The sequence below is a fragment of the Microtus ochrogaster genome, chromosome 8 (assembly GCF_000317375.1).
Source record: "Microtus ochrogaster isolate Prairie Vole_2 chromosome 8, MicOch1.0, whole genome shotgun sequence".
In the NCBI taxonomy this organism is placed as follows: domain Eukaryota; kingdom Metazoa; phylum Chordata; class Mammalia; order Rodentia; family Cricetidae; genus Microtus; species Microtus ochrogaster.
Genome location: NC_022015.1, coordinates 87,411,497 through 87,436,441, shown reverse-complemented (window position 1 = coordinate 87,436,441; position 24,945 = coordinate 87,411,497). Strand labels below are relative to the sequence as shown.

At 41.3% G+C, this 24,945-nt stretch overlaps 1 protein-coding gene across 5 annotated transcripts in view; it reads left to right on the top strand.

Annotated features, from left to right (window-relative positions):
• Positions 1-8,019: 8,019 nt before the first annotated feature.
• Positions 8,020-24,945, top strand: part of Rab11fip2 (RAB11 family interacting protein 2) — a 38,373-nt gene continuing 21,447 nt past the window's right edge. For 2 of the 5 annotated variants that reach the window (XM_026781168.1, XM_005352562.3), the window contains exons 1-4: positions 8,020-8,992; positions 14,116-14,558; positions 15,386-15,854; positions 20,061-20,102. In XM_026781168.1, coding sequence (XP_026636969.1) covers positions 8,640-8,992; positions 14,116-14,558; positions 15,386-15,854; positions 20,061-20,102 — 1,307 coding nt within the window. In that variant the 5' untranslated portion in view covers positions 8,020-8,639. The remainder of the gene's footprint in view (positions 8,993-14,115; positions 14,559-15,385; positions 15,855-20,060; positions 20,103-24,945) is intronic. The other 3 variants (XM_005352561.3, XM_026781169.1, XM_005352563.3) reach the window with 3 other exon arrangements.

The window sequence follows — 24,945 nt, the reverse complement described above, 5'->3', positions numbered from 1 at the left end:
CATCTATCTATCTATCTATCTATCTATCTATCTATCTATCTATCTATCTATCTATCATCTATCTATATCTATCTATCATCTTCTATCAATCATCTATCTATCTATCTATCTATCTATCTATCTATCTATCTATCTATCATCTATATCTATCTATCTTGATACCAATATCTTGATCTTTATCAATTTATTCTTTACCCTGCAGAGGAATCTTTGTCTAACCTGCCTCTTTTTGATTACATTCTCTGGCCCATCCCCAGACTGGATCTTTCATGGAAGTACAGGCTGGCCTTGAACTTACTCACCGCACAGTAAAAGGCAATTCTTTTGCCTTGGCCTTCACATTACTTATTGCAAAACTCTGGCCATTTACCTCTTTTCTTCTTGTCTACTTTGAAATAGGAAAGTGGGAATTGATTTTTTTTTGTCCACATTGGCTTTCCTTATCTGAGACTCTAAGCATAGCTCACCTTACACTGGCCTGTAACCAGAAGGTCACAAGACACTGCCAATTACTAGGAATGAGAGAGGTATAAATGGCATAAGCTGTTATCAAGTCATTATCAACCTTATAACTGCATGAGCTTGTTAAGGCATGTGTTTCCAAGAAAGCACCGGGTTTGCCTTCCCAGAATACATTTAAATTTAGCCTCATTTTATAGTGTTTTCTTTGGTTTTGCAACAGACATCAGTTTCAGCCCTTCACAAGGATTTATCTACATAGCCACCGAGCTAGGTTTTGATTCTGTAAGTGTCTTTCCTTATAAAATTGAGTGGGCTTTGATACAGTTTGAATGATGGCAAACTAGAATTTTCTTGCTTTTTAAATCTGTTCAACTCATATCATTTTAAGCAAACATTGATGCTTGAGAAAAATTTGTGAATACTAATGCATGCATATTTAATAGATACAAACCTGAACCTATGAAAAATTTCATAGTTAATAAATTCTTTCTGTTTATAAAAGACTTTTCCATCCGGCACTGTTCTCTGTTCTGCAACAAATGTTTAATGCTGATTGAGGTGGAGGGTCTGCTTTGATCTCCTGAATGAAACCCAACATTTTTTCACAGAAGACAGTCAATTAGCATTTCATTTTTTTTTTGTCATGGAAGCAGAAGGGGTTAGTGAAGGCCTAGATGGTTCTTTTTCCATGGATAATGTCCATTAATACCCTTCGGTCTCTGCCATTTATGGATGCCAAACATCACAGTCCAGACCTCTGCTTTCTGGAGAATACCACGACCTGCAAATCTGTCGCTTATCTTTGCTGATCTCTGTGCTCTCACTGAAGCAGAGTTAGGCCCTGGCATCATGTCAAGGATGCTCAGGTAATGTTTACAGTCAATTGAGGTACAAGGGTTGTTGAAAAGATACGGAGGAGCTGCTTTCCAAGTGTCCTGTCTTATCTTGAAATGAACAACACTGAAGACAATCCTTTGTTTAATCTTGGCTATCCAGATGGTCTATGATCCTTCTGATGGCTACAGGATGATTGTAGTTGAAGTTTTCAATAGCATGTGCTCCGAAAGCGACCCGCCACAGAATGTGCAAAAGGATAAGCACGTGCTACCGAGCGCAAATATGTTTGCTATCAAACCCTCAGGCGGACCAAGTCACTGTTCGGTTCAGTTGAAAATTGCTTCAGGAGAGATGGTTTGAAATCTGACCCTGGAACAAGAAAAACTTGGCCTGTTCTTCAAAATAGCTTCTCCACCAGGCTGTATATAAAATGTAAGAAATAAGAAAAAAAATGTAACAAATACCTTTGAAGATTCAGTACATAGAAACGCAAAAAGGACCTATAGGGCGAGAAACAAAGCCACTGCAGGTTTTGAGAGTAGCCTGCCAGGTAACAGCTCTCCAAAATAACCCATATCCTAGAAATTCATTTCACTCAGATCATAAAATGTCCTGCTTATAAAATTATTTTTTAAAACAAAGTACAAGAACGATGAACCAATCCTTTCAAATTTTATTTACTTTTGGTGTGTGTGTGCATACCTGTGAAGGTCAGAAGACAATTTAATGGAGTCTGTTCTCTCCTTCCACCTGACTACGTTCTGGGGATTGAACTCGGGTCATCAGGCTTGTACAGCAACTACTTTACTCTGAGCCATCTTGCCAGCATAGTCACTCTGATAATAATCTTTCAGTAATAATCAAGATTCCAATCATTGCTAAGCTCTACCTAAATAAATGTAAGCAGTAACATTCTGAAGAATTTAAGGTGGTTCATGATGAGACAGCGGAAATTGGAAGAGAAATAATTTCACTGTTTGGCAAAAACAATAATTATTACTTTCAGCAAGTAGGACTTTGAGAACTCTGCAGTTAGAAGGGCTGAGGCACAGGGAGATGATGGTTTGCCAGGCCTATACCTGAGAGCGTTGTAGACCCAGGAGTACAACTCAGACCTTCTGATGTGTGGGTCTATAGGCTTTTCTCATTGTCAGTCACAAGCTCCATTGCTACTAGGAGACAGATATTATCCATTCTTTGGTTCAGGAGGTATCTAGGTTGTTTCCAGGTTCTGGCTATTACAAATAATGCTGCTATATACAGTTGAACAAGTGTCCTTGTGGTAATGTTGAGCATCCTTTGGGTATATGCCCAAAAGTGGTATTGCGGTAGGTTGATTCCCAATTTTCTGAGAAACAGCCATACTGATTTCCAGAGTGGTTGTACAAGTTTGTATTCCCACTAACAATGGAGGAGTGTTCCCCTTACTCCGTATCCTCTCCAGCATTAGCTGTCATTGGTATTTCTGATCTTAGCCATTCTGGCAGGTATAAGATGGTATTTCAGAATCGTTATGATTTGCATTTCCATGATGGTTAAGGATATTGAACATTTCCTCAAGTGTCTTTCAGCCATTTGAAATTCTTCTGTTGAAAATTCTTTGTTTAGATCTGTACCCCATTTTTAATTGAATTATTTGATATTTTGATGTTTAATTTTTTGAGTTCTTTAAATATTTTGGAGATCAACCCTCTGATGTGGGGTTGGTGAAGATCTTTTCCCATTCTGTAGGCTGCCACTTTGTCTTGTTGATCATGTCCTTTGCTCTACAAAAGCTTCTCAGTTTCAGGAGGTCCCATTTATTTATTGTTGCTCTCAGCGTCTGTGATCCTGGGGTTATATTTAGGAAGTGGTCCCCTCTGCCCGTGCATTGAAGGTTTCTTCCCACGTGGGAAGTTTTACCCCTCTCTGAGGAGTGGATTGGGGATGAGATAGTGGGGTGGGGAGGTAGAGGGAGCAGGAGGAAGGAAGGGAGTGTGAAGTGGATTTGGTATGTAAAATGAGAAAAGATAGATTTTAAAAAATAAGTTCGAGTCCAGCCTGGTCTACAAGAGCTAGTTCCGGGACAGGCTCCAAAACCACAGAGAAACCCTGTCTCGGAAAAAAAAATAAGTTTGAAAAATTATAGAAAAAAACAGATACTCACAGCAAACCTGATGGCACCATGGAAAAGGTGTCTGTCAGACAATCTAGTTCACTCTCTGAGACCCACGTGGTAGAAGAAGAGGATCAGCTCCTGCAAGCTGTCCTCTGGCCTCCAGGTGTGTGCTGTGGTATGTCCCCCACAACAATAACTAGCTAACTAAATAACCAAAAATATTTAATTTTTAAAAAGAGGTATTGTTACAAAAATCCCTATCTTTGCACAGTTCATAAAGAGACAATTTGCATATCTATGGACTGTTGTTTATGATAGCTGAAAAATTGGAAACAATTTAAATGTTCTTTGGAAGGACAAAAGATCAAATGGGGTTTACCCATCTTATCCAACACCATATAACAGTTGATATAAATACATTCCTGTCCTATGAATTCGTATGCATCTATTTGGTTAAGGGAACAAAGGTTGTCCAACATAATATTTTGAGGTCATAAACAAGAAATGGAAAATCTTCTACATGAAGCATTGTTGCGTGCGAATGTGTACTCTGCCCCACTGATTAGTACCTTCCCCAGCACGTTGTCCCAGTTCAAAGAAGCTGCCGATAACAGAAGTTATATTGATGTCTACAAGAAAAAGTTTAAGACTTTTCAAGACTGCTTGCCCTATATGCAATTTCTTCCAAGTCTTGAGCCGTTGGTGTCATTTCCTCATGCAGGGCCAATTAATGAGAGCTGCATTCGCTTCCTTTCCCTGATCATTAACTTCTTTCATTTGGGGGAGAGAATACACGGGGCATCTTGAATATATACAGACATACATATATACATATATTCCTTCCAAATTAGAGGATCCATGATTAATAAATTACATAGAAAGGAAGTCTGCTTTAGTGTATTTTCTGCACCCAATTATTTAATTAGAATGCAATTTGCTTCTCTGTGCTACAGTTGGATGAGCTGGAGTTGTGGCTTTGAGGGGATGCCCTGGTGCTTGCTAGGACAGATTCTGATCTTACAGATGGCTCTGAGAAGGCAATTTCCTTCCTGAAGACAGGCAAATGTGCGATTCAGACCCAGGCTTCTGGCTCAGGATTTGCACACTACATAGCACATTGCTTCTCATGTATCACAGACTGAGACCTCACAACGTCACAAGACTGATTAATCAGCCCAGTGATGAAAATGAGACAAAATCATCCCCTGAACTCTCAATACTACTTCCTGGCTATTAGACTTCAATTTGCCAAATTAATGTCTTTTAAAAAGTGTAGTGCGTGTGTGTGCGCGCGTGCACGCATGTGTGTATGAGTTTGTGCACATATGTTTGTGTGCCAATGTCCATGAGTGTACAGGTATGTACAGGTACATGTGGAGGCCCGTGGTCAAGTCAAGTTCCATTTCCTTGGTGCTATTTATCTAGCTTTCCCTCCTCCCATTTATTAACTGACAAACAAAACCAACTTGATTTTTGTAAAGAAAAGGTGTCTCTCTTTTACCTGGAACTCACTAATTGGGCTAGGCTGGCTAGCCTGTGAGTCTTCAGGATCTGTCTGTCTTTGCTGTCTCTGTTTCCTGCACTGGTTTTCAGACGTGGGTTCTGGGGATCAAGCTCAGGTACTCTATGCACAGAGTCATTTTTTCTAGCTCTTTTTTTTAACTGTGGGAATACTTATTTACACATTGATAATATAATTCATGGTCTTTGATGTACACAATAGGTTTCACATTCACTTCAGGTGTGTGTGTGTGTGTGTGTGTGTGTGTGTGTGTGTGTGTGTGTGTATTAGAAGTTTGAAGGCTTTACTAATACCTTGGAAAAGCTTCTTGCTTCCCTTTGGCTTCTGCGTCTCCATCTGGAAAACAATTAACACACCCATTACATAATGCATACTGAAGCATTAACACGCTGGACCCAGTGGGCTATTTAAACACTGAGGGTTCATAATTGTCCTACAGGAGATCTGCAAGATGTGAGTTTAGAGATGCTGATGTTCAGTGGGAAAATCTGTAGCGCTTGGAATGAACTCCCTCATGAGAATGTCCTGAAAGGCACAGTACCTGCTAACTGTTTTCATCTGTGAAATCTTCTGGTGGTGTGTGTGCATGTGTGTGTGTGCGTGCATGTGCGTGTGCGTGTGTTGGATAGTGGCAAACAGTATTAAATTAGAATTTTTAACATTTTTCTCCTATGAAATATGTCCTTTAACTCAAGCCCTTGTTTTGGGGATTGTACTAAAGATTTCTGGACATGTCATTAGAAGGAAAAAAAATAAGTAGTTGTGTTCAATTTGGGGGTTGCCCTTATTCACTCATAGGGTCTTTCTATCTTTAAAAATAACTATACATACACATATCTTAAAAGTGGTAAAAATCATTTTTAAAACACAGAAAGAAACCTGAACACTTTGGTAGATCACTTTGATCTCAGTTCTTATATAAATACTATTATTTTTCCATATGAGCCAACCATATACTTGGCTCAGCTGGCCTATTTTTACATTCTGAACGTAGTGATGCAATAAAAAAAGAATCACTCTAGGAAATGACTTCCCTTTTATACTACAATTCTGGACTTTGACTCTTATGGTTTGTGCGTTTGCTTCCCCAGGGAGCAAATGATGCTATTTTCTTATTCTGACTTAAAACTATTACCCCATGATTTCTGATCTTGCTAGATAGTATATTAAACAACTTTGTCTCTACCTAGATTTTGAGAAAATTCAGGGTTAGATGTGATAGAAGCGAGGATAACAATCTCAGTTGTTCGGCTCTTGCCTTTAGAGCATTCTCTGCTTTGTGTTGGAGTTTGTTGTTGTGTTGCTGTGAACTATTGCAGCCAACTTCCACCCTAGAGATGGCTGTATTTCAGCGATGAGTTTCAGAATAATACTTGTAAACAAGTTTATATTATATTATATCATTAATAAAGCTTACCGAACATTTTAAGCTCTTAGAGAACATGCATCCATTATTATAATTAATTGCTTATTGTTTAATTACAACCTGTAATAGAATTGTGAGGCCTTTAAAATATAGCTTGTAAAACTTCTAAACTTAATCAAATTGGATTTCAAGATGCTTATTGTGTTTTTCTGCAAGTTTCAGGTGTCAAATTATTTCTCTCTAGAGATGCTGGTGAAATTCTACCACTGACTGCTCCAATGCACCCTTTACAAAACCCCGAGAATATTTTCCTTCAAACTTGACAACTGTCCACTCTGGGATCCAGATGCGATGCACGCAGTGTGATGGTTTTGTTCTGTGTGATGTGTTCTTTGCACACATGGCCTTTCAAACACTGTCTCCCAGGGTTGGAAACTCTGCCTGGAAATAAGAGAAAATTTAAAACTTGCCCGAAAATAGGAAACACAATACTTTATAGTTTATGGCCATTTTAAGTTTGAAAAAGCACATTCCAACTTATCATTTGTTTTATTTCTCAAAATTAGTCCTGTAAAGGGAGAAAAAGCATTTAGATAACAGATTGGCTAGCTTGCCTACTAATGCTTAGTTCTCTGAAGGCCTTTAGGAATGTCCATCCTTTTGACATAGCTACAAGATGTGGTCATCTCTCTCCAAAGTTCTCCCTGGAGAACAGCACAATGAAGTTAAATAGTTGCATAAGATGTAAGTAAGTTTATAATGTGTTTGGCCACATTCATAGCTATTGTTGGCCGCAGGCTGGACATAGTGCCTGGCAGTCCAAAGAATTTAAGAATTTCCCTAGGTTGACATGAATGGAAATAGTCAGCAGAGGTAGTATCTAAGTGTCTCCTGAGATAGAAAGAGCAGGAACGGCAGACATTCACAGTGTTGGAGGGAAAGCGCCACTTAGGATCACACAATAGTTCTCTCTACCCATGAAGTAGGGGCTTGGTCTCTAGGAGCACTCAAGAATGCTCAAGGAATGCTTTTGACACCATGCTCACAACCTAGCTTGGAGACCATGGAGAGACGTGCTTCATCGGTGTATAAAGTGGGACTCAGGGAACGAAAACGACTAAATAGTTCACAGAGAATCATGGTGGCCGGCACGGGGGACAGAACCAGATCTTCTGATGCCACCCCAAAGAGTCTATGATCTTTATGAAGCAATGGTAGCTTTGGAATCTATATGCTCCCTTCGCTTTCCGGCTGTGCTCAGGAGGTCCCTTTAGGCAGTAGAAAGTTTCCTCTTCAAGACGGATGGAGACTAGCTGGATGAAGTGTGCATCTGCCATTGAAGAAGAGCTATCTGCGGCATCACTAGCTAAGGACACCAGGGCCGGGCCAGGCACAGAGCACACAGCCCAGACAGAGTCTGGCTTTCCAATATGAAAACTGGTTTTCTCCCAAGTGCAGGCGTTGTGCAGGACCCAGTGCCGCCTCTCAGAATCCTGCTGTCGGCCTGGGCGCGCTGACACATCCCGAGCGAGCTCAGCAACCGCCAGGCCTGCGCCCCGGCGCCCACGGTCTAGGGCACACGCCCCAGCCTCCGCGTCCCGCACCCCGCCGCCGCGTCGTCACGGCAACCAGGGCGGCGCTAACCCCCAACCCCGCCCGGTCCCGCCCCTCGCGCAGCCCGGGCTCAACATGGAGGAGACGGCCAACCCGGAAGTGGCGCGGCGGCCGCGCGCCGGGCGCTAGGAGCCGCGGGTCCCCCCGAGCCAGGCCTCGCCCCGTGCCGCCGCCGGGGTCTCCCCCGCGTCCCGATCCAGGACACGGCGGCGGCTTCCGCCCCGCTCGCCCAGGCCTCCGCCGCTCTCGGGGGTGGGAGGAGCCGAGGCGAGGCTGCGCGGGCGGAGGGAGCCAGGCCCCGCGGGCCGCCAACGGTTCGGTTCGTATCAGCCGGGTCGGAGGAGGAGCCGGGCCGCTCGGGGCGGAGGCCGGGCCGCAGGGGCGCAGGCCCGGGGACGGTGGCGACGCGAGGCGGCGTCCGGCTGCGCGCGGAGGCCTGGACCGGGAGGGCGGCCAGGTGATGTGGACCCCTGTGCTTCTGCGGGAGAAAGGGACCCCCGCAGCGGCGGCGTCCCCCGGCCGTCCGCGCCGGTCATTTTGACATCAGCCCGTAGGGATCTTGGGGCAACCTCCCCCCCCCCCCATTCCCTTCAGGCTTGCTGTAGTGCCCTGAAGGATGCATTGATCTGGGAATCGGGCTCTCCCTGCGGGAGGGGCACTGCCTGCACTTCTGAACTCTGCAGAGGAAAAAAAAAACCAACAACAAAACCGAAAAACGTGACAAAAAACAAAATCCCAGAATGATGTTGTCCGAGCAAGCCCAAAAGTGGTTTCCAACCCACGTGCAGGTCACAGTGCTCCAAGCTAAAGACCTGAAGCCGAAAGGCAAAAGTGGCACCAATGACACATACACCATAATTCAGTTGGGCAAAGAAAAGTACTCTACATCCGTAGCAGAGAAAACACTGGAGCCGGTCTGGAAGGAGGAGGCCTCCTTTGAGCTGCCTGGGTTGCTTATGCAGGGCAACCCAGAGAAATACATTCTTTTTCTTATAGTGATGCACAGGTCCCTAGTGGGACTGGATAAGTTTTTAGGGCAGGTGGCAATCAATCTCAATGACATCTTTGAGGACAAACAAAGAAGGAAAACAGAGTAAGTTATATAATTTGTCTTGAATGTTGGGCACTTAAATATATGGATGTACTTGTTCTTGAACATAGTATGTTTGAGGCATTGGTCTTTGGAATTGAAATAAGATCCAGTTTTAAGCACTTCTATTTGCATGACTTTGAAGAAAAATACCCTTTGCTGTGAAATTATATATATATATATATATATATATATATATATATTAGAGTTATTAGTGATCTGTTATTTTTCTCATTTCTGTGTGAGGTAAGCAGCTCATCATGGGATACAGTATAGTGGATTTTAAGAAATACTTTTTAGTAAGAGGCCTAGAGCATGAACTAGAAAATTGGAAGATTAAATCTATGCATGTAATGGTCTATGGTCTATGTTTGCTGAGCACTATTAAGAGATAAATTACTAATAAGGGCTGTCAAAAGATAAGTTCCTGATTTTAGAACTCTGTATTTCATCATTGTAAACAGTTGGCCTTTATTTTTGCCCCACCAGTTTTCAGGGTCAGTACTTCTTGATAGAGCAGAAAGTTGTTAAAAGGGGGGAAAAAGTTTTGGAAGTCTGCACAAACATCTTCAGTCTTGAGCCCACTGACATTTTTCCTCTTTGAATCTGCAGTATAGTGGGGCTATTGTTTACTAAAGAATCAGATCGGCAAGGCTGGTGTGTTTAGACCGAATTAACCGCTGTAAGATTGGAGACAGTGATTAAAGTCTGGCGATGCAGTGATTTAATGGCTTGTTCCATGAAAACATGGCTTTTCAAACAGAACTTTCAAGCCTCAGTTAGACAGACTTAAGAAACCAGAATACACATCAACACCAGGATATGTACTAGGCTGAAACTAGTAGCGTGTTTGGAAAGGTGGGTCTCTTGCATCTTTAACGTAACATGCTTTCCTGGTCTGAAGACTCACTGAGATGAGTTTGAGGAGAGGAGGGAGGATGGAACTCACCAGAGGACTTCACTTTTCCATTGTTTTCCAGTCCTGGTGCAGGTTTATCTACTCTTCAGAGCACCTTTTTACAATGGTAATTTTAAGTTCATGTTGATTTCTTACATTTAAACAATAGTCATCTTTTTTTTTCTTGTAAAACCTGCCAGCAGACTTCACTTAATAGGAATTATTTTTGTTTCGTTTGAATCAAGTCTTTATCTAAGACTTAGTGTATGTAAGGTAAAATACTAGGAATACAAGAAGAACAAAAGGTAAATATTCAATGAGGAGAGGAGAAAAAGTTTAAGTTGTATATTTAATGATTTTAAACTTCTTGATATTTAACAAGTAGCCTTTACTTTCTTCTGAAAGTTTTTTCATCATATTTAAAATGAAAATGAATAATAACCAAATAATTTGTCCCAAATTTTCAGTTTGGGGGTGATTTTGTATAAGCTCTATAAAGTGTTTTGACTCTGAGCTTTTAAGTATCCACAGCTTCAGATTTCTTAGCATGCTTTAAACAGTAATTTTAATATTAATGATAATATACTACAGACCTCTCAAATGTAAATTCTCCAAATTTAAGTAGGCCCAAGTGTGTATACAAAGATCCTGAGAACGAAATAGCCTTTTACAATTTCTTGTTTTATTTCTATCTTTGGCAGCTCTGCAGTTACAATAAAGTAGACCATGAACAATCTCTAATATTGCAGTCTGTCTATAAAACTAAGGAGAGCTTTTGGAGGGGGATGCTTTGAAATGCTCTCAACGGAGCTGTGATGTCACTGCATCCAAAGGGATTTTCACATGGTATTAAGCCCTTAATATTTTGTGTGGGTGACTAAATGGGAACTGTGTATTTGATGAGGCATCTTTATTGGTAATATTTCTAGGTTTTTAATATATTTAATAGCTTCCTTTTCTAGCCCAGCTGCACATGTGGCACAGTAAGAGACAGATTTGAGCCACCAGTGTATTAAAAGAAAGGTATTTAATATTCTGCACATTGCTAAATCTTGTCAGCATATTCCCAAGGGCTTTCTGGAAAAGTGGAATGAGTGATGAAGGCTACCAGCTGATTGAGATGTCCCGTGGAACTGCTGGGTGTGACACTTTGTACTTTTTGATAGTGAAAAGACCGTGTTTACACTTTCCAGTTGTGCCATGAGAGGCAAATAGTATTGTGCTTAAAATTGTTTTAACTTAGTTTTCTACTTTGAATATATTCAAATATATATATGAAGGTGGAAGGGCTTGAGTCAAATCCTTTGAGCAGAGAACTTTTGCATTTGCCTTCTTTTAATAGATGTCTGGGTTGGTTCTGGCATAAGATTTATGGAAATAGCACAGTGTTTAATCATAGAATGGGAAACTCGTTGATGCTATTATGAAATATCCATTGATTTTTTTAAAAATAAGCTAAGTTGGTGGTGTCTTTTTTCTTAATGTTCTCAAAAATTAATAATATCAGAGTACCTAGAGTTAGGTATGAGTTGGACATATGTAGATTTTAGGGTGTGTGTTTGTGTGTGTGTGTGTGTGTGTGTGTCTGTCTGTCTGTCTGTCTGTCTGCGTGTCTGCCTGCCTGCCTGCACTGCACCTGCCTCCTGGCCTCTGGCCTCCTTATTGCCAGTCCTGTCCCATTTCTGACCACACAGCACCGATTGCTTGGGAATCATTCCCACATGTGTGGCAGGTTTGGACATGGACCTGTGCCCACTGAAAATTGAACAGAAGCCATATACCATTACAACCCAGCACTCCAGAGGTGGAGAAGAATAGGCATTAATCCAGCAACTCCCAAGTGCTGTGTCTTCATTTGTCCCTTTGAAGCCTGGGAAAACAAACACTATTCCAGGATTCTTGAAGTTCTCATTAAGGTCAGTTTCAAAACAGAATAGCTAAAGTTACTTGTCAGGCCTGCCCTTTAAATCAGTGTGTTTATCAGAGTTCTTTGCAGGGTTTCATTTTGTTTGTTGTTGTTTTGTTTCTATAGGGGGAGAAAGGGAAAAAAATCCATTTACACTTGGATTCAAATGCATTGTTTTATTCTTTAAAGCTTGCATAGGTGTTTAGAGTTTCCCAGTAAAACCAAAATGGTGCAAGGCATGTGTGTTTGGAATTGACTCTTACTGATTTTATGAAAATAGTTCTAAAAGTAAAAAGTAGAGTGACGTTTTAGTGTAAAGCAAGCTTTCCTCAAGGAGCGCTCTTGGATGAGAGAAATCCCGCCCCTCCCCCCCCACTTTCTGGTTAAATACAGTGTTCCATAACGTGTGGCAGCCATGTGGTTAACCTTATTAACACGTGTGCTTCATCAAGTAAGAACGAGCTTGTATTTTCTGCAGATGTTTCTCATCAGCTTTAGATGTTTTCCTCATTGGTTTCCATCTGACTTGGGGAAATGGCTTGTCATCCTCCCGGCCTCAGTTTCTTCATCCCCAGATAAGGGTGTTAAAGTAGATAATTCATTTGCTCTTATTTCCAAACTTCTGTGAGTTTTGACCACCTTTTGCCCCCTTCCATTTTGGGGACCATTGATATATTGTCCTTGACTTGGGTTTTATCAAATTGTTGTAAACTCCACATACATGCTTTTGTTGCTTGTTTGTGTGTGCGTGGCGAGGTGCATTCTTATAAAGAGTGTTTGCTCATTTTTCACATAGCCTGAGATTTTAGAGTATTTCTCGGGTATCACCCATCAGAAGAATTTCTCAGACTATTGAAAATGGCTCTCTTTTCCAGAACTCTAAGTTAATTCCGGGATGTATAGCTTTGCCTCATTTGGAGGTGTTCTGAGAGCTCATGCTTGTGTTTGGTGTGTTCCATTCTGCAGTTCATTGCTGCTTTCTTACTCCCATCCTGCTTAGATGTTACCATTGTTTAACCTTTTCTTAGTTCAGGGTCTTAGGAGGGCCTTCTATCATAAACTGTTCTATTGTAGGAAATAGCTTGTTTTGGCATCAGTATGATATGTCTTAATTGATTGAGTCATTCCAGTTCAATAAGGAAGCATGGCACCTTCGTGGAGCTGATACAGGTTGTTTGTCGGCTCTCTGTCCTGTCTGTGTGCCAGTCTTTGGCTTGAGGTACAGTAAATTCAGCCGTCTTTTAGCTATCCTGTTGGCAAACAACAAGAAAAAAAAGTAATATAAAATTAGGTCAGAGTTGCTTTGTAGTAAAATTCATTGGACTCTACTCAAGCTGTATTAAAACAGGAGCATGTCTTCAGAAAGGGGATCCGACTCCGTGGCTTGATGATGAGAACACTGGGGAGCGTGTGCAGGTTCAGGCTGTTTGCCCTGTGAAGTGACCGCTGGTGACACCAACAACTGGAAGATTCCTGGTGGATAAAAATACTATAAACAAAACCAACATAAATCCTGCTTCTTATATAGTTCACTTGGAAATTGGCTGTGTGATGCAGGACGGAAGTTCCTGAAAGCCGGGGCCTGCTTTGTTTGTAAAGTCCTTTTTATTTAGCAGAATCAATAGCTTTCTGGCAGGAATTATTTGATCTTTTTATTCTTTGAAAACTTCACAAGATTTGTTGTTTATCACTCCTTACATTTTATTCCCATTTCATAATTTATTCAGGAAAAGGCTTAGTTAGATCCATTTTATATGAATATAAGTGCTGGTACTTGGAGTTTTAATGATCAGCACACTATGTATTATCCCAGTTATTTATATAATTCTTTTACTATAAGTCATATTTTGGAATGGGTATTAAGTATTTTTTAAATGTCATCATTATTTGTCATTTTATGGTACTCAGAAATACTAAGGAGTGGTGAATTTATAAGTTCCTGGCTCAGTGTCTTTGAATGTTAAACATAACCTTAGGCCATTAGTAACACTTGTCCCATATGGAAGCATAATTAGCTATTGTTGATAAGAATTTTTGATGATGATTTTTGAATTATGAGGGGGAAGTTTATCTAAAACCCTTTATATACTTTCCGAAGGCACATTCCTTTGGTGTGTGTCACTCTACAGAAACTAGGACCAGTTTGTTTGTTTGATTTGTTTTCTTTTTAAACAATGAGTTAAACTAGAAATTTGTGGTTAACTCGTTCTTATTCAATGTGTAGATTGATGGTTAGTCACTTTACTTAAAAATATGCCTGGATATAACAGAGTTTGCTATTACCATTATATGTTACAACCAACTTTTTCTCTTCTTTTGAAGGTGGTTCAGATTAGAATCCAAACAAGGAAAGAGAATCAAAAACAGGGGTGAGATAAAGGTCAATATTCAGTTTATGAGAAACAATATGACAGCAAGTATGTTTGACTTATCAATGAAGGATAAGACAAGATCGCCTTTTGCAAAATTAAAAGATAAGATGAAAGGTAGAAAAAATGACGGGACATTTTCTGATACATCTTCTGCAATCGTTCCAAGCACGCACATGCCTGATGCCAGTACTGAATTTCCAAGCAGTGAAATACAGATGAAATCTAAACCAAAAAAGCCTTTTCTTTTGGGTCCTCAGCGGCTCTCATCTGCCCATTCTATGTCTGATTTAACTGGGTCCCATTTATCTTGTGAGAAACTGAAATCCAGTGCTGTTGGTCCGACACATCTTCTCAGTCGCCAGATAGATTCCTTTGGAGTTGTTCCAGAAAGCGGTAAGTGGCACTTATTTCTTTATCCTCCCTATATTTTGTGTATTTGTGTTTATAGTATAGGTGATAATGAAATGAATCCTAATCTTCTCTTATGGCCTGGCCTTTTTTTTTTTTCCTCTGTCATTTCTCCTTTTCAAAAGCTTGTAGCAGTGCTAGGTTGGTAAAGCGCTTGCCTTGAAAGCATGGATACCTGAGTTCGGTCTCCAAAACCCACATACAAAAGGCAAGGCAGGTGGTGGTGCAGGCTTGTAATCCTGTGCCCAAGAGGTGGAGCAGGTGGATCCCTGGGGTTCCCTGCCCAGCCAACCTAGATTTCTTGACAGATTCCACACCAGCAAGTGATCCTGTCTCAAGAAACAGGATGGGTAGTTCCTGAGGAATGACAGTAAAGGTTGCCTTATAGCCTCCACAGACATCCACATACACACCATAAAACAAAACAAAAAGCAGTGCAGTGTGTATTCCATTCTGTTTACGTGTTCCTAGAAAGAATATCTATATCCAGAGGAAAGTAAATTTGATTCTAATGATGGAAAAGTTTAAGGCTTGCCAGCATGGTCATTGACAGCAGGTCCTTTGGGTTGACCTTGTACTTTTCTTGTATGTTGGTTTCTAAGCAGTATGATACTAATTGCCTCACAATACACTGTATTACCTATCTACTTCATAATATCCCTCACCTAATTTTAAGATTGTTTTGACTATTTTGAGGGTTAATATCTTTAGCTAATTGCTCTCATTCTGAGGCAGCAGAAGTGTCAGATAGTGTAATAGCATATGTCACCCATCACCTACTAATAGCAAAAAAAAAAAAAACCTGTTTGTAGGGAGTCTCAAGTCTCCACACCGAAGAACACTAAGCTTTGATACTTCTAAACTGAACCAGCGTGGCAGCACTGTGGATGAAGGCGAACCCTCCTTTGGAAGACAGAGTGACCCATTTACAAACGTGACTGCCTCGTTACCCCAAAAGTTTGCAACACTGCCAAGGAAGAAGAATCCATTTGAAGAAAGCAGTGAGCCCTGGGACAGCAGTGTGAATTTATTTTCAAAACCAGCTGAAATAAGGAAAGAAAATAAGAGAGAGAAAAGAGAGAAAGTGAGCCTCTTTGAAAGAGTGACCGGGAAGAAAGATAGTAGAAGATCTGAGAAGCTGAACAATGGGGGATCTGATAGCCCCTGTGACTTAAAATCACCTAGTGCGTTTAATGAAAACCGGCAGGACTATTTTGATTATGAATCAACCAATCCGTTTACAGCAAAATTCAGGGCTTCAACTATAATGTCATCGTCAAGGTAAGCTCACCAAGGAGGGGTGTGTTTCATTTGGGGAACCTTGTACTTAAAAGTAATAAATATTTATTTTAAATGCATGAATATTTTATATTCATTTTATTTTTTAACCTATTTTTTTCTAGCAATTCATCATAGACCTACACATTGTTGCTTGTATGTGTCCTTAGAATTGAATGTTTTACCTTTGGAAGGACAAAGACTTCTTCCTCTTACCCTAGTCTGCCCCTACCCATGGGAGCCCAGAAGCCACCATAGATAGCTCTTGAAGAAAACAGCCTGGCTTTTGAGGAGACCCAGTGAGAGTGAATAAATCATGGGTATGAATTCAATCCAGAAATGTGTTTCTAGGTACTTCCTAGGGATTAAATCCTGTGTTGTCTGGAGAGTGTTAGTGGGCCAGTAACAGTCAACATGCTGTTCTTTAGCAAATGCTGGCTGAAGTGTTAATATTGTCGTAATAAATGTTAACTGTCCTTATGAAATGGCTCACCAGAAATAGCTTTTATTCATGAATATCTTCTGGAATCTGGTGGCCAGAGCCCTGAGATGACAAGTAGCCATAGATGTAACCAGCTGATGAAGATTGGTCCTTCCATATGTACTGCTGCTTACTCCAGCAGTCAGGAGTTGTGCAGACATGACTGATGGAGGGCCTGGTACAGGAACCTCAAGCAAAGGTGAAGATAACCTTAAAACTTCAGTAACTGTGGAAGAACACAGTAGAAGCAGAGTGTTTGCCACATACTGGGAGCTTTTCCTCGAGTTGTAATGTGTAATATATAAACCTGAGTGGGATTTCTTGCTTTGTAATCCTATGACCTCTAGATTTCAGCATCTACATCTTCTGAGGAGAAGAACACAAATAAATCGATCTTTTGAGGCAAAGGGCAAATCATGCATAAATAAGTGCATAGTACAAAGCCAGGCGCCAAATAGAGAACCAATAGGTAATCATCACTTCAGACTGAAATCCTTGATTGAAGACTGGTCCAGTTTTATGTAGAAATATGGCATCGGTATTAATGCCTTTATTATGAACGGAACTTTGCGATTCAGATGTGGAACATTCCAGATTTAGGCTTTTTGTATGTAAAGTCTATGTAGCTGTTCTAAAACCGGACTCTAAAGCATGTTGGATCCCAGGAGTTTTCGGTAAGAGACAGGTAACCTCTGTCTTGTTTGATGTGTTGTCCTGTATTGTTTTCTTTAAGATTAGTGCTTTGTGTTCTGTCCCACTACAAACAGAAGATGAAGCCTCAAGGCCACTTGGGTAGGCCTTGCTCTTGGGCCTTTCTTGCTCTTAAAAGTTTCCAGAGGGAAGTGCTCATTTTTTTGTTGATTTGTTTTCTTTTTATTAATGGGGATTTGTTGTAGTTTTAGAAAAAAGATATTCATTCTCTATGTTTATAGACGATAATTCAGAGAAACAAATTTTTATTTTGTGGTATCGGTAGTCCATTGGAGAGTTCACAGTGTTGATGTGCTATTATAACATGGTGATGCTTAGTGTAGTCTCCTTCATACTTCATGAATCCCTAAGGACAGGAGTGGATAGAGTGTGTCTCATCTGTTTCAGAACATTTTTATCTTTGTAGGAAATTGTTGAAAACAATTGTTCGAGGTAACTTAGGGATTGGCTAATCCAGGTAATTTTAGAGTCAGTGAAAAGTAACAAAAGGGGAACTAGTTAGAAAACAAAAATTCAAAATTATGCTATCATATGAAAAATAAGGCTTCTCAAGTCTTTAATGCCTTGGGCTGCCATGGCTTTCAGTATATTTCAGCTTCATTCTGTTGTACTTAATATTAATACTACTTTTATCAAAATTAGGACTGTATTCTAAATTCTATGATTACAAGTATATAAGAATAGACTTTTAAAACAATTTAAGATGTTTTTCTTTGTGTTTATGAGGGTATAGGCATGAGGACAAAACATACATTCCTGAAAATCTCTTTCTGTAACAGTCATCTTTCCAACAAATTAAAACATTTGTAATTAATGGGTGGCTCCAGTTAACATACAAAACAGTGGGATATAAATGGACGAATAAAAAGGCTGCAGTTCCAAGTTTACAGCCAGCAGTTTTAGTGTGGGTGGAATCTGAGAGGATATTGCCAGCAGTGTGTCCAGAATTCCTGTCCTGCGGTATCATCCCTCAGCTGGATCAAGCATCCTCCAGACCAGGGCTTTTGATACTACACTGATCATGTAAGAATTCTTTTTCCAGTATGTTAAGTAAAACTTACTTAGAGATCTTCTGGACTTTTGAGACCCTTGGTTTTGAGACTACTGAGTCAATTCAAAGCACAGTACCTTGTCATGAAACTGGTTGTGAACTGACATGCCTAGGATTGTAGGATCAAGGGAACTATGTCAGTAGCCTCTAAGTGATTAAGCATGGGACTAGAACTGAAGAATTTTCTTTATGTCTCTTTACCTTCAGTAATTAAGAACATAATTCTTAGAAGTTACAAAGGTTTTAGTTTTTGTGTATGTAACATCTGCTTCAGTTAAAAAAAAAACACATTGGAAACCACAAAATACATTTCATTTTGCATCTTGAGATTGTTCCTGTAGCCTTGTGAAAATCTGATGAGGAAATTAGCCAGATTGCCTGCTGTGCTGATTCTGCAGAATGCAAGGTTCCTCACTGATGTTCACTCTTGGAATGTTCTTCCTGGTACCTTGCTCGGCTTTCCTGAAGCCTTTCCCACACTGCTGGAGAGCAATAGTGGTTTCCAGGCTTGGCATTTTCTACTGCGGCCTACTGAGGGAATGCCGCAGTTACTCTTGCCTCCCACTCTCATGATAATTTAAGGGCAGGGCCTGCATTTCATTCGTTTCTTTGACCGCGATCTCCAGTGTGTTGCTTAGCAGACAGTCCACATTAGAAACTTTGGACACACACATGGCAGCAAATCAGGCCCTAGAAATGGTTCTCGTCTGCCTTTCTGCTGCTCCAGCCTAGTGTGAGCTGTGCAGATCTTCCTCATAGACTGAAAATGGATCCAAGAAGGTCAGTGTGTCCTTTTTTTTTTTTTTTTTTTTACATAAACACTCTTTAAAATCTAAGAGAGTAAGAAGTGTGTCAGATACACCCATTAGCCCAGCAGTCAGGGGGTTGAGGCAGCCTGAGCAACTTAATGAGATCTCATTTCATAACTGAAAAGTTTAAATAAATGTGCAAAGATGTACTCACTGGTAAGGGTTCTTGCCTAGTGTGTCCACGGTTTTGGGTTATGTCCTCAGGACTAATTTAAAAAAGCTGAATTTTACACTAATTAAGATTTATGACGAGCAAACATTTCTAGTGTCTATGTGGGTAGGTAAGGCTAGGTTATCCTAGTAACTCCAGATCTCAGTGGCTTCGGCAGGGACATTCTTAGAGAGGAGAGTGGGGTCTCTCATCCCCCACATAGTTTCTCTGGAGCCAGGCTTCTTCCTTCTTGTAGTGCCGCCTTTGTTATTTTTCTTCAGAGATCAGTGAGGCACACATGGAGAGGTAGGGGCCATCCATCTTAGTGTGTTGTCACATGCTAGCACTGGAGTCATGAGTCTGCATTTGTCCCTTTGGCCAGAGCTCAGCAGGTCCCATCCTTACCTCTGCCGGAGCAGGCCTGAGGCAGGAACTCCACAGGAGCAGGTATGAGGGGGTGACAGCTGAGGGAGTAGGTAGGAACCAGAGACCTTTGTGGGACAGGGCCCAAGCAAGGGACATCTACAGATACATAACTGTTTTTTAAAAACAGATCATAAATGGTCTGAAAAGTAGAAATGGGCAGATGTGTTCACCCAATCAATGTTACTTTTCAGACCGAGTCTCATTGTGTATTACAGGATGGGCTGGATTTGAGCTCCTCCTTTTTAAACCTTCCAAGCATTGAGATTACACCCGAGTGCTTCCTGAGCCACCAGTTTGTTGTGTTTTCTGCAGTCAGCATGTTACTGTTGTGGTTCTGTACAGAGGCGACGTCAGCATCTTTCTCTGCAGCTTCTGCTTGCCCCCATTGTCTTGTCACCTAGACCAGGGATTTGTGGTCACCTCTGTCTTGTTGACTCTCTCTGTAAATGTCAGCCATGCTCATCTGTGTGTGCATTTTGGTGCTAGAACGAGTGTGTTGAATATGTGTCTTATGCCCTATAGAACCAGTATTTATTCTCTGGCCTTTTGTTTTCTCAACTTCCACGCCTTCACTCTGCAGTACATGCTGGCCTCAAACACCTCTCCGTTGTTGGAATTACAGGTATGCATGACCACACTGCACTTTATCTCCTGACCTTTTCCAGACATAGGGTGCTGACGTCCATACTCGCTGAGCAGAAATGAGCCTGGACCCCGGAAGGGTTGAGATCTGAAACAACCAGCTGGACTCTGAAAGACAGACGCTCTCAGAACTGAGTGATAAGATGCTCCCATGCAGTCACACTTACTGGTATTTGTCTTTCTAAGTGAGCCGTGGGTCAAGGTGCCTTCCGTTCTGCTTTAGAAAGCTCAGGTCAGAAATGCTGAAGAAGTGTGGGTCCAAACAGCAGTTCTAAACACTTTCTGAATGTTAAGGCTTACCAGTGTTTAGCCTTTTCTTACTACCCAGCTTTTCTTTTTGCTTAGCACCCTACTCACCTCGGGAAGCACCTTTCCTTAGTGGCTTCTCTGCCTCTACCCCAAGAGTGCTGTAAGCCATATGCCATTTCCTTCCCTGGACTCAGGCAGGAGAGGAGTCAAAAACCATTCACAATGCTAATAACTCTTGCTCTCTGGAGTAGAATCCTGGTGTTTCCCTCGTTTGGATTTGTTCAGATTTGTAGAGGAGTTGGAATTGCTATCAGATGCATGTGTCTGGGTCTTAGGGTAGTCTCTTGAGCGTCATGCCAGTGGTGGTGATAGTTTATTTATGTATTAATAAATAAAGCTTGCATAAAGATCAGAAGGGCAAAACTAAGCCACTAGAGATCAAGCAGTGGTGGCACACACCTTTAACCCCAGGATTTGGGAGACAAAGGCAGGTGGATCTCTGTGTGTTCAAGGCCACCCTGGGCTACACACGAGATCAATGCAGAAACAGATCCTGGCGGTGGTGCCTCAGACCTTTAATCCCAGTACTAGGGAGGCACATGAGGGAATACAAAGTTGGAGGAGAGAGAGGCTGTGCCTGCTTAGTCTGCAGTAGCCCAGCCTTGGTAGAGGGAAGATTTCTCTAGTGGCTTGGCTGCTTTGCTTTTCTGGTTTTCGGGTTAAACCCCAATATTCTGTCTCTGGGTTTTTATTATTTGTGATACAGCCCCCAACCCTGGCCTCCACTCATGTGGGCCAGTGCTAATCAGCCCTGGCTCCTGTTTCATTTTGTTTATAAACTGTGGTTTGTTGGACTTCCTTTCACATGAAGTATGAATCTTTTCATCAGTGTGCCTTGAAGGAAAATCCGTGTTTTAAGAACTTCCCACTAATGGCCAGTCAGGTTTTAAACTTGCTGAACTAAATTGTATCCCTCTAGTCATACATATTCAGTTTGGACAGCTGGGAGTCGGGTGTGGAGCTGATGAACAGAAATTTGAATGGACCCTACCTAAGGTAGAGAACTCAGCAGGGAAGACAGCCTGGCTGAAACAGATCCTCAGACAATTAGGAGATTCCGTGTGTTGGAATAGGTAAGAGGAACCTGAGCAGACAAGCCTTACCTGTGTCTGGTGTTTATGGGTACATGGGATGAAATGTTTGTCGGGGACAGATGGAACCTGGCATCAGTTGTGATCAGTGACTCAGAAAGCATTTGTAGTCAATTGAGGAGATGATGTGTGTTTTCCTGAGGAGGTTGGGAAAATGTCAGGCCTCCTCCTAGTTATAGGGATTCTTTAATTCCATGGAGACAGTTACTTCCTGTCTTACTTTAACAAGCAAACAGACAAACAACAACAGAAACCACTTTTGTCTCCTGTTCTAGACAGGTACTCTACCACGGGTACTCCTCAGCCCTCTTTTTACTTTTCCCTTGAGATAGGGTCTCATTAAGTTGCGCAGGGTGGCCTTGAGCTTACCACAGGCCACGCTGATCTTGCAATGGTGACACTTCTGCCTCAGCATCCAGAGTGGCTGAGATTATGGACCTGTGCCACCAGGATGGTATCTTGAGCGTTTAAAGACACAAGTAGTAAAAACCTGCTTCATGTGAAGAGCTAGTGAAGTCAGAGAGCAAGAAGTAATGGGAGGCCTTCTGCGTTTGTCCTGGAAACGTGGGTCTGCCTGCGTTCCTTCCCTTCTGCTTCACTGCAGCTCTGATCTCCAGGAAGCCCTTGCTCAGTTGCTGGATGATAACTTGGTAGTGAGCTTTAAATTTTATTTCTGAAATTTTTCATTCTATTATGTCATATATTTCACTCGTATCTGGTCATCAAAGAATCTTCCTAGCCCTCCTAGCCAATGAGCTCAGACCAAGTGTTTTTACAAAAGTATGGAAATAGTGTCTAAGGTGAAGACGTTTTTATCATTAATATCTTGCAGTTTTACTTGACAGGATCCTTTGGGGATCAGGTAGCTTTCTATTCCTTCCGCCTTTAACTGCTCATTTCCTATTTGTGATTGGGTCACATCATTCTTAGGAGCTACAAAAAATAACTCAGATGTATGTTCAAGTGTGTCTAACTTGCATAGACCAAGAATCACCGTAAACTGTTGCATGTAGCCATTATCAGGAAGCTGTAACATGCCCATTAAAATAGACTATTTTATTTGTAAAAAGAAAACCAAGTGATTCTAAAGAAAAGGTCTTATTCATAGTTGTTACATCTTTCTTTCCAATGTCGTTATGGACGTGTGTGTGTGTGTGTGTGTGTGTGTGTGTGTGTGTGTGTGTGTGTGTGTGAATTTAGCATTCCTTAGCATTGTAAACCTCACTCTGTATAAGGACTTACTTTCATATCTGTCTGAAGATGGCTTGCCTACTAGTCTGTACATCATTTCTGTGTCTGAAAACCTGCAGTCTCGTTGATGAGACTGAGAATGACAACTTTGGATGATTTTTTAGAGCCCTCAATCCATTAGTGGCCAGGGATTTACAGGATTTCCCATGTAATAGTGACTGGGAGTAGAGGCATGGGTGTGATTAGTTCCCACAACACTGACTGGAACTTCTGTGTGACTCCCCAGAGAGGACTTGAAACTTTTCTACCCTTTGTCATCCTAATACTCATTATAATGGGTCTCATTAATTGGCGCATCTCCCATTGGGTTAATTTGCAGATACCATCCATGCCATCTTTCTGCTAACTTTCTAATGCCAGTTGATATTTATGGTCTTTAAAAATGAAAACAAAAAACGATCTGTAACAAAAAAGACAAACTTTGCTAAGTTTTCCTTTATTTTTTTAAGTTGAGAGATTAAGATACAGAGAGATTATGTGTGAGAGAAAAGGAAGCAAACACGCCACAAACCCCCACAAAAACTACTGTAGGCTAATAAACTGATGTGAAAATTTCTCAATTTACAGCACTTGACAGGTGCTAAAAGAAAAGCATCTTTAATTTTAATGTGTTGTTAGGACCTCTTTAGAGAGACTGTACAAGTTATTAACAAGGTCCTCCGAGACAGGAGACGGGTAATTAACAAGACCTATGGAGATATAGTGTAGGTAATTAACGAGTTCCTAGGCACTGGACACAGGATAGCACGTGGTGAGTCCGATAGTTAAGAGAGCTGGTCGTTATGATATGACCGAGTGCAGAAGGAGCCTGTGCATCCTCTGGAGCTTTCCAACAGGAAAGTATTAAGATTACATTCCAATGACCCCAGCATGCTGGTTTTCATAAATCAGTACATAAGCTTTTTAGTTGAAGGTAATGTTTGAGAGAATAATTATTTCTTTGTAAATCCTAGAAACAGAAGCACTTGCTAGATGGAGGTTGATGATCTTTACTATAGTTAGAGGGAAATCCTTCAGAAGGACATACATTGTGTATTTCTCAATTGTTTTAAACATCGTTGGTTGAGTGTGCTTTTCATTTGTGGCTTCTTGTCTAAAACTTCCTATTCTAGGTTATCTTGCTCCTCTGGTGACTTTCAGAGAGGAGAGCATGGTAGGGACTGTTGGTTTTAACACCCTACCCTGGGTTCCTTCATTCAGCTCTCTTCTTCCTCAGGTCTCAGAATTGCTGTCACCAGTTGCAAATACTTGGTCTGATTATTTCCATGAAACTTTGATATAGGTGTCTGAGTTTTGATTTAGGAAACTCCCAGGCAAGCATTTTGTTACAAGCATGTTGTGTTCTGGTGGGTGTGTCCAGTTAGTAGCCGCAGGCCATATAGGCTGAGAGAGTGTGGCCTGACACAAAACCAAAAAGGTGAAAGTTCTTGACTGTGTAGTTTTGAGCATGGCCTTTGTAGATGACGTCATGTCCCAATGTCAAAAGCTACGGCATGCCGGCAAAGGTTAAAATTTGATGGGTTTCTGATATTTAATGACCTGTTTCAGTATGGCTCCTACAGGCCATCAAGATGAATATGTTTCTGAATTCCAACTCTGGTATCAAATAATACTTTCATTATTTCTTTTCAGTATTTTCCATATGAGAGAGTGTGGTGGTTTGAATGAGAATGTATTCCATTAGCTAAGATACTTGAACACTTGGTCTTCAGTTGGTGACATTGTTTGGAGACGTTAGGTGAGGCCTTAGAGGAGGAAATATGTATGGGGGGGAGACTTGAAAACTTACGCGCTGTGGTTGAGATGTGAGCCCCAGCTTCCTGCTCCTGCTGAAGGAGGCTCACTGCTATGTCACCTGAACTAACTGAATGTGCTCAGGCTTCCAGAGCAGTTTAAGGTGGGTTGTGTACGATGGGGTTAGTGCCTTAGCCCAGAGCTAATGTGGAGTGCCTGCAGGGAAACAACAGGAAGGGGATGCCTGAGGCTGGGGATTGCTGGCTAGAAATCTATGAACATTGAGCTGCTTTGGGTGGAGAAGGGGATGCTTTCCGAGAAACACTTTTGTGCATTCTCCTCCCTTTGAGTGAGACAATACCAAAGGATTGGTAAGAGGAGAAAAGGAACCGATGTGGTCATGATATGGTGTGTATGTGCACGAGTGTGCATGTGAGC